The 12,405-nt window shown below is 46.8% G+C and overlaps 1 protein-coding gene across 1 annotated transcript; it reads right to left on the reverse strand.

Annotated features, from left to right (window-relative positions):
- Positions 1-2,620: 2,620 nt before the first annotated feature.
- LOC118164136 (left-right determination factor 2-like) lies at positions 2,621-5,844 on the reverse strand. Its single transcript, XM_035321436.1, has 4 exons — positions 5,497-5,844; positions 4,444-4,687; positions 3,459-3,698; positions 2,621-3,306 (listed from the first exon to the last, which is right to left on the reverse strand). The coding sequence occupies exons 1-4, from the start codon at positions 5,759-5,761 to the stop codon at positions 2,967-2,969; spliced, it is 1,089 nt and encodes a 362-aa protein (XP_035177327.1). The 5' UTR covers positions 5,762-5,844; the 3' UTR covers positions 2,621-2,966.
- Positions 5,845-12,405: the final 6,561 nt, after the last annotated feature.

Genomic DNA, 12,405 nt, shown 5'->3' on the forward strand with positions numbered 1-12,405 from the left:
CATGTACATAAGGTGTTCTGTCTCCTCAGTCTGTGCTGCTGCTCAGGCAGGGGCAATAACATGACACCTTGACAGACTTTGTATCTGCTACAGCTTGTACAGATGTAAAAGCAGCAAGACAGCATGCACAAGGTATCACAGCAAACACTGCCTGCCCTGAAGGTGGCAGGCCAGGAGATAAGTCCCGGTGGCACTGGTGAATGTCTGTGGAAGCCCCCGGTGGGGCAGGGTTTAACCCACAGCCTCTGCGCTGCAGAAACCTCTGGAACGTACTTCCCTTCAGACCCACCTCCCAGCCTGCTGTGTGTTCACTGCAAAGCTGGCTGGGGTTACTCAGAAGAATCACATGCTGTGTGTCTTGTGATGCATCAGTGCTGTGCTTGAGGTATCTGGGCGTGATGGTGGGGGTGACGGGGTTGGTGCCTCCAGCCTGCCTGGCGCCATGGCACGTGATTTCTCCCAGGCTTGGGGTGGATGCCCCAGGTCCAGTTGACGGCTGGAGGGACACCAGGGTTAATGCTTTTCCTCCTCATGCTGACACCAGATCAAACACTTTCCTCCCCAGGAGCTGGCGGTGTGCAGATACATTGGCTGCTTTGTTCCTCACTGTTGTAGCTGAGCTGGCTGTGCCCTGTCCCCAGCAGGGTGGGGAGGAGCCAGGACTGAATGTTCACTAAGGCAGACACCCTATGACCATGAGAAGAAAGTGGCTGAGACCAATCTGGCTCATCCAATTCAGATTCAAGTCACCCTTGGTGCTCTGTGCCCAGTGCTGGCACTGGTGAATCCATGCTCCTGCCGTTTTTACTCCCCTCAAAGCTCTTGTTTGTTTGGTTTGTTATGAGTGTTTACAGAAGGGTGAGGTGCCAGCCCACCTACAGGCCAGGGGGAAGGCCGGTATGGCTGGGTGACCTCAGAGCTGGCCTCGTGCAGGGTGGCAGGGACGCCTGGCACCTCAGCCTCCGTGACGGACAGCCCGATGCCGCTGCGGAGTCCCTCAGGCCCCAGTCCCCACAGAATCAGGGTGGCTGAGGTGGGAAGCCACCTCTGGAGGCCATGTTGTCTACTCCTCCTGCTCAAGCAGGGACACCCAGAGCAGGCTGCCTGGGAACACGCTTTTGAATATGAGTATCTCCAAGTAAGGAGACTCCACAAACTCCCGGGGGAAGGTTCGCCTCGTCTGTGGCCCTTGGGCTCCCTGCCCAGCCACACAAACTCACGTAGGAGTCCTCCCACCAGCAGTGGGCTCAGCCAGCACCTTGGTTTGTTCAGCCTAGCGAAGAAGAGACAGAGGTGGATTATCACAGCCTACAGCTTCCTCACAACAGGGAGCAGAGAGGTAGGCGCCGATCTCTTCTCTCTGGTGACCCCAGACCGGAGGGAATGGCAGGAGGCTGTGTCACTAGAGGTTCAGGATGGGTATGAGGAAAAGGTTGTTCTTCACCAAGAGTGTGGTCAGGGACTAGAAGAGGCTCCCAGGGGAGGTGGTCACAGCACCAAACCCAGCAGAGCTCAGGAAGCATTTGGACAATGATCACAGACATATGGTTTGGTTTTGGGGTGGTCCTGTATGGAGCCAGTTTGACTCGATGATCCTTGTGGATCCCTTCCAACCTGGGATATTCTGCGATTCTATGTTCTATACAGTTCAAAATAAAATAAAATAAAAATGATTATGCCACATTATCCTTGTCTTTCTCCAGGAGATGTGCTACTGAGATGCCCGTAAGGAAGGGCCGGGGCTAATGCACTTTACCGGGGCACAGCAGAGGAGGGAGGCAGCCTGTCTCATCCAGGACTATAGTTATAGGACTACATATTTACCTTGCTGCCTGCCCACCCTGACGGTGCACTGCTGCAGCTCACACAGAGAGTGGCATCGCTTGCCTCTCAGATGAGTTTCTGGAATTTCTCCTCATAAAGGTACCAGCTTATACCCTGCAAAAGCATGCGGAGGAGTGGCGGTGGTGTGTTCTCCACACCAGCTCAGCCCTGTGCCTGCCTGCATGAGCAGATAATCTTATCACGAGCAGACAGGGACACACAGGGAAGTGGGCTGTTACTGGGTGCATGTTTGTAGGAGCTGGACACTGGGATACATCCAGAAATATCACTGATTTTTCCCTCTGCTTTCACACCTAGGAATAATTATAAGCAAACACATGGATATTTTAATAATTATATTTTATTGTTTCCTTGTTGTTGAAAGCAATTAAGACTAGAAAAATAGCCCTTAATTGAAAAAAACTGTAACACACAATCAGAAAAATGTGGGCCTGATTCTACAAACTGCTACTCGTGCAAGCAAACCATAGTCATGGTTTGTAACATGCCTTTTAACTTCAGGATTCTAAGTTCTGCCTAAAACTGTGCCAAACCTTAGGTACAGGGATGAAAAATGTTACCCTTTGAGTTCTGGACAATATCATATGTACATTTATATATAAGTATACATACATACAATACATATGCACATATATAAAAATTCCTTTGAGTTCTGGACAATATTCTATGTACATATTTGTATGTATGTAGACAATATGTATATATACAATATGTATATATACAATATGCTTGTATGCAATACGTACGCTTGTATACCGCATATATGTATGTGTGTGATACATGTGTATACATGTGTGTGTGTATACAATATATACAGGTAAGTGCTTCTGCTCTGCAATCCACAATAAACATGACTTGGACAGAAAAGGACCAAAACTTACAGAGCACTGGGAGCTGAGGAACTGAAAGTCAAACCCAGGTGTGACTTCTGCACCTGGCAATGATCATTGTCCTTGCCTTTTGCCTGCAGCTGTGTGCCAGCAGTCCCCTGGGGTGGGGACTGAAATAACCTGGAAGCAGTTCCACCCAATCCAGCGAGGTGTAAGTCACATAGGTTTGGGTGAGGATGGATGCTCCTCTGAGCCCACAGGTGTCATGAGTTCTGTCCATCCATCTGCCACTCACACCAGCGCCGCACCATTTGCCATGCAGCTGCACTTCTCGATGATCATATTGGGAAACTCAGCTGCCTCGATCTCGGTGCGGTTGCCCCTCCTGACCAGGTACATGACGGGGAGCGAGGAGGTCTCGGCCACAGCGCAGGCACGCTCCCCAGCCCCCAAGTGCTGCAGGGACCTGGGAGGCTGCAGGCAGCCCCCCTGGCACCGGTAAGCCTGGTACCCAGCTGGCTCAATGACCCAGTACTGTGTCCAGGAGAGCTCACGGAAGCTGATGTAGTGCTTCTGACGGCAGCAGGTGGACTTTCCCGTCACCACGCCATCCTTGCAATCCCCGGGGCCCCTGTGTGTGAAGCAAGAAACAACAGGAAATCAGGAAGGCTGATGGCAGAGGCTGGCCCTGAGCCATGATGCTTGGACCATGCTCAGGTTTCCTTTGAAAATTCAGGCAACAAAGTGAGTACAGTAACTCACGGATTTCGGTTTCATACGCACCCGTAGTCTTCCAAGTCGAGGGTATAAACCACCAGCTCGGGCTTGCCCATGGCTTTGTCCCTGGGGTCCTGCGAGGTGAAGCGCACCGCTTTGGCCACCTCCGAGGCATAACTGCCTACTCGCTCCCCCTCGATCCAGACCTGCAGGACCATGGGCTCCTGCCTCTTGTTTCGCAGCCAGTAGTGCACGGCCTGTGTCACGTCAAAGTTCTTCCAGCCCGACTCTCGCACTGGAATCAGCCTACCCGTCAGAGAAAAACCTGTCAGATAAAACCTGGCCTCATGGTGCTGTTGTTGCCACTGAGTAATTCGCTCCCTGTGCCTCAGTTGCATGATAACTTGCTGAGCAGCTCTGGGCAAGCACCCACAGTAATTAACTAACTAAAAGAAACACACAGAGCATGCGAGTCTCGCAGACACCGAGGGGAAGAACAAAAACCCATGTGTGTGCCTGTGCCAAGGTATTCATTCATGCAATGCAGGGTTATATGCAGCATCAGTGCTCGTGACAGCAGCCTGGTAAACTTAACTACTCCCACCTGCACCTGTCCTAGCTGTATTAGGGCCACAAGTCCCTGCCCACCCAGAAAGTTGGTTTGATGTCTAATTCTGCCTTCAAGGGTTGTAAAGTTTTCAAAAGCTTTAGACTGCAGAAACAGATGCTTTTTGCATAATTTACTTATTGAAAGCAGCTAATGAAGTGGAAAATGGAAAGCCTATCAGCAGCCAATAACCCCCATAAGATTGAGAGGTAAGCAAGTCAGGTGGAGACTGTCAGAGGGGAACACCATCATCTGACACAGAAATGCTTCACTTTAATGCATCATTGCATATTTCAGGCTTAACCTAATACCTGCTCTTATCAGCTTGTTCTGGCCTTAGAGGCCACACAGCCCAGTTGTACAGATGTACCCACACTGGACAGACCAGAGGCACACCCAGTGGCACCTGTCCCCATCCCAGGGGACTGACCTCCCATCACCTACCGGGAGTCGATCAGGGAGGTCCTGTTGGTACCATCATGCTGCCGCTGCACCCAGTAGACACTGACTCTGGCGTTGGAGACAGGCCTGTGAGACTGCTTAGCAGGCAGGTTTGCCCTGTCCAAGGGCTTCTTGAAAAGTTTCAGCTCGGCCATTGTCACCTCACTGTTCATCGGTATTCTCCCCTCCATGTCAAAGACGAGGTTCTGGCGAGTGGGGTCAGGATAGAGGACGTCTCCCCAAATGTCTGCGCACATTTTGGACAAAAAAGACAGTCTGTCATTGCCACCCTCTGTACCTCATCCGCAATTATCATCACAACACACTCCTTGCATGCTCCCAGAATGATCCCTTGTGGCAGAGACAGCCACTAAACGCACCTTTTCTAATGTACACTTGAATCAATGTCTTGCAAATGCCCTAATTCTTCTTCTAGGTCTAAGCCTCTGCAACTTGGTGACAATGGAAAGAAATCTATATAAGTCACCCCTAAATGGAGCAAACACCCAAAGGTGAGCATCCCTTTGTGCCAGGAAACTGCACAAATTGCAATTAAAAAGTGTCTTCATTTGCTGCCCTGGATGTTATGTGTGTCTTTTAAAAGTAAAGCAAGCTTTAAGTGTCCTTGCACAGACTCTGTTGTGTCTGCACAGGAGATTTCCTTGTGGATAATTTCCCCAAGCAAAATAAAGGGACCAGGGTGAGGGAAATATCCTCAAAAGACGTATCACACCTGTTTCCTACAAGAGAGAAGAGGACTTTCTGGAGCTTTGACTAAAAAGCTGCAAGGTTTGCACTTTCTACTAACAATTTATTTATTTATTTACTTTTTCATCTGCCCCAAATGCTTCCTGAGCACTAGGACTTTTCTCTCAAGTGCCAGCAGCAGTCTGCCCTTTGCCAGGACTGTGGGGTCCCCTCTCCAGCTGTGAGGAGCCACTGACACATGTTAATCTTTACGCTGCTGCTACACACATGCTTTCCACCCTACTCCTTTTCAAAGGCAGACCCCAACCTCGTTCCCCCCATGGGTTTGCCCGCATGCAGGGACATTACCTGCATTGCCAGGGATTCCCCTGAGGATGCTGCCCAGGCTCGGCGAGGCGCGGCGCTTCACCCTGTGGCGCTTCAGCATGGAGATATACTTGTTCCTCACGTGCTCTGGGATGACCAGGTCCACCAGGTCTCTCTTGTGAAGCTTAGGGACCTCGGAGAGCCCCAGCTGCTTCAGCAGCACCTCCTTGAACTCTTCCTGGGTGAAGGCGCAGACTGTGGTGGCCAGGCAGAGCGTGCAGAGCATCTGGGCAAAGCTTGCCTCCATCCTCCTCTGGCAGCGGCCCGCAGGGAAGAGCAGGGATGTCACTGGGGCTGCGGTTCGCTCGCAGGCTGCTGGAGCAGGACAGAGGTTTTATAGCCAGCCTCGTCCCACTGGCACAACAAATTCCACAAGTGGGGATGAAGCAGAGGACTTGAAAGGATCACCCCCCCGCCCCTTGATAGACACATGCCAGTTTAACACCTTTGTGTACCGCCAAGCTGACAGAAGAAGGTTTAGGGGAGCTACCAGATTCCTTCACTGGGAAGAGACTTCCCTGCTTTTTTAACTCCCTGTAAAGTTTTGCCCCAAAATCCCCTGAGCAAGCAGATTCTCCTGTTCGGTCTAGGTCAGACAGAAAATACATCTGCGGACTGCGTTGCTGTCAGCGCTGCACCATAACGACTCTTAAAGGAAGCCTCAGTCTACACCCTGGATACAGAGTACACCCTATACCCTAAAATGGCCAATATCAGTCAGGAGAATAAAGCAGCTGAATGTCCATCTTTATGGCAGACATTAAAAAAATAATTTAAAATATTTTGGGGGGTGTAGGTACCACTTTGATCTCTGACTATATGTATCAAGCATACGAATCGCAGCATCGAGTCATGGTGGTTGAATTTTTTATGGTCTTTTACTCTGCCTCTGAATCACAGGAGGTGGAAGATGTACAGGGCTGGTGTTTTGGAAAAATGTTCCATCACTCTTCATGGATTCCTGAGTGCTTAATAATACGTGTGCTTAAGGGAAGATTGTTTTATATACAAGCAGATAATCCCTCAGTGAACGTGAGAAACCAGTCCGCTTCTCCAGAACACAGGTAACAAGTATTGGTGTTTGAGTGGTATCAATAACCACAACGGAGAGCTGTCTCTAGGGAGCAAAGCTGAGGTGGAGGCTGGATTGCGGGGGCTGTTTGTTCTTCTAGAAGTCAGTCTTTAAACTTGGAGCTCACATCCTCTGCCTCCTTGGCCATTGCTGACATAAAATGAAGGAATCAATTTTTGAAACCAATCCCAGGAGAAGGAAATTGAGAAAGCAGAACCTGATTGATGAAAGTCTCAGGAGCACAGCATTAGGGGCAGATTCTCATCCTCTCCAGCAGAAACAAGCAACTGAACTCATACAAAAGGACCCAGGTGCAGTTCATCTCTCCTTCAAGCAAGCGTGAGCTGAGGCAGCCTGCTTGGGGCATGGAGGAAGGCAACAGAGCCTGCAGAGAGAGGCTGGCCAACCACCCCTGGTTAGGCTGTGTTGCCTTTGGAGCCTGTTAAAGAAACTTGCCTCCTTAAACACAATGAAGTCTCCACTAAGTGTTATCAGGACACCTTCTTTAGTTGAATTGAATTTTAAGGTGAAAGTGGAAACATAATGTAGATAATAAACACATCGGTTGTGCATGGCCCAGGGCAGTGTCTGCTTTATTTCTTTGCGTAGCATCTTTCTAAGAACAAATTATTGTTTTCTGTGATATTAATTCCCAAGGCACTACTACTAAAAGCAGTGAAAATTACACGCTTCGTTTGACCATCAGCTCTAACTCACGTCAGAAACTTCTCTTGCAAATAAGAGGGGGGAGGTTTATTTTGCTGGCATCTCTGTGACTCTCGTAGCCCCTGAGGAAGGCCCTGCCTGCCCTGCCATCCCCTCCAGCTGCATCTCCAGCTACATGGCCCATCACTGCCTGGCACACTGTTATTCTGGTACACGTTTATGTTATGAAAGTCACCTTCTGCAAGAAATTACAGTTCATGCATTCGTCATGGTCTCTCTTTAAACATGTCATAAGGCCTAATCCTGTAAACCTCTGTCCGGTTAGTCTTTATTTCTGGATCTGGATGTGACTTCTGTGGCTGATGTCTGAACTGCCAGGATGAAATCCCTTCCCTGTCTAATGTTTATTGGATGGTGATTTATGGACTTCACACGTAAAATAAATTTTTTTGAGCAAATAGTTGAAGCCCAGCTAGGAATCAAACAGAGGATGTGGATTGCAGACTTTTCACAGGAGAGTGATTATCCGGTCCAATTGGTGGATTTGCCATTCTGCCTTTGTCATGCAAACAAGAAAAGTCAGGAATTTTATAGTAGCTCTGTTTGTGTAATGTGTATTAGAATCTCCACGGTGCATTCAAGGTATTGGATTATTTACAGGGGCTGTAGGGCACGAAGTCCCAAGAACTTACAGTTTTAATGAAAGCCAGGACCTGTTGAAGGGAGAACCTCTATATTTAAGCTTTAAATTTAGTTTCAAACAGTTCTCTAATATATTTGCTGGGCATATCTATGCAATGATTTTTGGTAAATAAATCTAATGGCTTAAAAGAGAAAGTGTGAAAGGCTTAGCATAATTAAATAGCCATTATCCTATGACACAGGAATGTTTCAAACACATTTTCAGTGTGCCAGTGAGTATCTGAATAATTATTCAAGATTTGAATTTGCATGGGCATAATTATTTTGTATTACAGTTGGGCCCATATCAGAATGTATCAGAATGGTCTTTGCTTGAGTGATGTGAAAGGCCACAGTTTTTGTGTGCTCCAAGAAATGCCCTGATTAGTTCAACAGGCTTTTTATATAGAGATGTGAACACATCTCTACCCCGGTTTACTGATTTTGGTCTTTGTTGTTGTTGTTGTTGCTGTTGTTGTTGTTGTTGTTGTTGTTTGTTTGCCTTTTTTTTTTTTTTTTTTCCTGCCTTTTGAGTCTAGAAGTATGGAAATAAAAATAAAAGTGTTAAGATGCAGGTGTGCACTTGCCAAATTAAAGAAGAATTCAAGTAGAATTTCTGTTTCTGACTCTTTATCTTAAGTCCCTCTTGGTGCAAGCACAGCTGTGGGATGGCAATGCATCCGCTGCCAGGGAGGCAGCCCTGGGTTTTGCTGTTGCCTTTGTGCAAGGAGAGAAGGGCAGTGGATGCCTCTTTCCGCTCTGTGTGGCTTCAGGACAGCTCAGGTTGCAGATGGTTTGGTCATGGTAGGACAGTTGCAGCCCTTCTGCACAGGATCTGCTCACCAACCCAGACGGGAACTGCAGCTTTTTGTTTGGAGGATTTGCTTTCAGCTGGGTCTGCAAGTTGCTGTGGGTCACGAGCCAGCTACTCCTTAGGTTGGCAAATACTGGTTCTCAAAAATGAAAAAGAAAAACAAAAAAAAAGTGGTAAGCTCTAAATCAATTTCCTTTCTTCCTCAGAAGCAAGACCTCTGAGAAATTTGAGAAATTCCTCTACTGCAGAAAGGGAGTGAGCAGGCCAGAGGGTCATTATCGTATTTGTCTGCCACTTTAAATCCAAACACCACCAACCACTGGCCTGGTCTAGAAATTCTCTGACCTGTGTAATACTTGTTTTTTGAAAATGGCATGTATCTGCTGAAAGATACTAGTAAACTGTCTTCCCAGGGCCGTGCCTTTCCTTCTTCTGCTTCTAGGGATAGCTGCTCTTTCTTTAGGGCAGGGATAGCTTGCACAGTGCAAAGAGCTAGAAGAACCGCACCTGGGGCCAGTATGGCTCACTGGAGTCTTCATGAGTGCTCCCCACAGCATCATCCTGCTCTGCAAAATCTGGCACAGAAAAAAATCTAGTGTAACAAATAAAACTGCAGAGCCCTGCACCTGGGGAGGAACAACTCCAGGCTCCAAGATGTGCTGGTTCTGGCAGCAGGCATGGGGTTCTCGGCAGAAAAAAAGACATGGAAGTATTAGGAGTCCAGAGGAGGGCCACAAAGATGCTCAAGGAGCTGGGGCACCTCTCCTGCAAAAACAGGCTGAGGGAGTTGGGATTGTTCGGCCTGGAGAAGAGAAGGCTCTGGGGTGACCTTACAGTGCCAGAGAGTTTTTGGAGTCCCTGGACGTGGTCCTGGGCAACCTGCTCTAGGTGTCCTTGCTTGGGGGGTGGTGATGGACCAGATGACCTTTAGAGGTTCTCTTCCCAACCTCAGCCATTGTGTGGTTCTGTGATATGGCCTGATAGCATCAGACATCCAGCTTTCATCTGGCTTCCAGTGCCAGTCTGAACACAGCATAGCTGCTCAATGCAGAGGGTTGATCTGCACTAAACTCACTTTCCAGATTCTGATTTATTCTAAAAATTCATCCATGATAATTTTTGTGTGAAAAGTCTTTGTGTTAGATCAGGTGTTATTTGACTTACCATGCAATTCCGTGTGTCCCCAGCCACCACCACCCCATCCTGGTGAGCCTAAAATCATACAATAGGCTGTTACAGCAGCATTGCAAGCTCTGACTAACACAACTCAGGGAAACACAACCTTGCTTCTGATGGCTGACCTGAGCCATGGTTACTCTGACCTGACAGCACCCAGATCTCAGAGCAGATGCAGCAACCACAGCCTCGGTGCCCAGCATTTGCTCTGCCTGCCAGTTTCCATGGTGAGTTTTGTGGTGCATCGTTTGCTTGAGCTATACAGAAATCATCCAGTTCATTGAATCTAGGTGAGGACGTGAGTCTGCTCATGGGGAAGAAGCTTTTCCTTATCACCAGCCCAGGCCAGGCTGCATTGGCTATCTCCAATCAAAATGCCTTGCAATGCCCCAGTGGGTCCCCTCTCACAAATGATGGTGGTGAAGCCCCAGACAGTAACAGGTATGATGTTCTCTTATGCCAGGAGTGCATTTATCTCACAACATATTCAATACAGTAAAAAAAACCAAACATTTCATTTGAAACAGGTTGCGAACCTGGTACTTGAATTCAGTTATATGATTTCCTGTAACTTTGGTGACATATAACTTGGATTGCACTGACTTGCAACACACCTTCCTTAAGCAACCTTCTGCTTTTACTTATGGACTTGATCTGCTCAAATGGCCCAGACAAAAGGACATCTGTTAGAAGAGGAATGGATAAAATGTCCAAAGTCCCACCATGTCCTTGCTCAGCTGATGTCAGCTGGCTTGCTCTCAGGGTTTGTGTTGGCAGCATTTGAAAAGTGCCAGTGTTCTGGCAGAAAAGAGCTCTCTGAGAATTATTATTATTATTTTTTTCCCTACAGAAAAGCCAACACAACTGTTTAAATACAGCTTTTTCTGTCCCTTCAGCAGTCTATGCTTTGTTTGTAGCTGGGGCAGCAGGATTTGTGACCACTCTATGACAGCTCCAAAAAAAAGCTGCTAGGAAAAACACTGAAATTTAGCAAATACTGTTGAATGAGATAAATAAGCATATGTCCTTAATTTGTTTGCTTTACACCACCATATACATTATTGAGGAATGTCCCAAAAGCTGAGAAATAGCTGTATTTTGTAGGAGCACCACTTAATTTTCTAATAAAAGAACGTTTATCTGCTGAGTTATTTTTTTCCCTCCTTAGAGTTGTGTGTTTACACTGTCAGAGCTGGTCACCTGTTTTTAAGAGCATGTTTTTGCTGACTTGGTGATGCAAGTGAGAATCCACCTCTGGGCTGGGTAGTGATGGAGAAGTTCTGAGACAGAGTGGATCTGTGCTAGCCTGCTGCTCATACTGCTGCCTTAAGAACACCCTTGCCTGTACAACCCGCTTCGTTCCCATACAGCCAAGTGCTCCTGGTGAGACCCAGCACAGAAAGCATTCACGTCCTGAAGCATGTTCTGCATCCCTTGTGGTCCTGTGCCAAGTCTGTGTAGCAAGCAGTTTGTTAGAAACCCATGTGTTTTCCTGTCACACTAACAGTCTTGGAATACTATTAACATTGCATCTGTGGCAGTGAGTAGCCTGGTTTCATTATGGATTGTATTGCCTGTAGTTAATTTTTACTCTTACAACTTTTGCTTCACTAAATGCTTTTCCCTCCTGTGTTGTGAAGAGAAAGCTAATAACTTTTTCCCCACTCACAGAAAGAGTAATGCTGTATTCCAGGAGCCGTACTTTATTACCAGGAGAAGCTGCAAAAGAAAAATTATGAACTACATGTTAATGAAAATTGATTAATTTGCATTACTAACTGTGCTGGAAAATGTCTTTGTAGACCAAAAATAAACATGAAAGGCCAAGAGGAGTGAGATCTAAAATGAACCTCTTCCACTATGTATTGTGAGCTGCCATGCAAAATAGTAATCTGTTATTTTAGTGCAAAAAAGAAAAAGGCTATTCCCTGCATGCAAAACCATAAAAAACAGTGCAAGATTATCAAAGACAAAATTAGACCATAATACACACAGAGAGGACAAATTGAACTGATAAATATAGACTTCACTCATTTGGTACATCTGATAAAATGTGGAGTAACTGCCAAACAGCTTCTGTTAGTCCTCTGTGAAATACATACTTGCTAAGGCACTGTCCAGTTTTAATGTCAAGCATTAACATTTAACTTCTTAATGTCTGCAATTAACATTAACTTGGACAGTGCCTTAGCAAGTGTTTTGGCAAAAAAAAAAAAAAAAAAATAATAATAATAAAAAAATCTGCAACAGCAAGAAATTGAGCTAAACTACTTGTAGATTTGTTTTCTGTCTCTAACATCTGCTGCTGAAGCAATGTCGGGGCTGTTGCACTCAGCAGGTTTTACACTGTGGAACCTAGGTGGGTTCAGTTTCAAAATAATCACTTGCACATGGCTTTTTTTCCTTGATGTTTACAGCACATTAACTCTGTGATCAAAAGGACGATAAACTGGAATTCAGAATGGGTCCAGCAGCACCACCA

The sequence above is a fragment of the Oxyura jamaicensis genome, chromosome 3 (genome assembly GCF_011077185.1).
Source record: "Oxyura jamaicensis isolate SHBP4307 breed ruddy duck chromosome 3, BPBGC_Ojam_1.0, whole genome shotgun sequence".
Classification (NCBI taxonomy): domain Eukaryota; kingdom Metazoa; phylum Chordata; class Aves; order Anseriformes; family Anatidae; genus Oxyura; species Oxyura jamaicensis.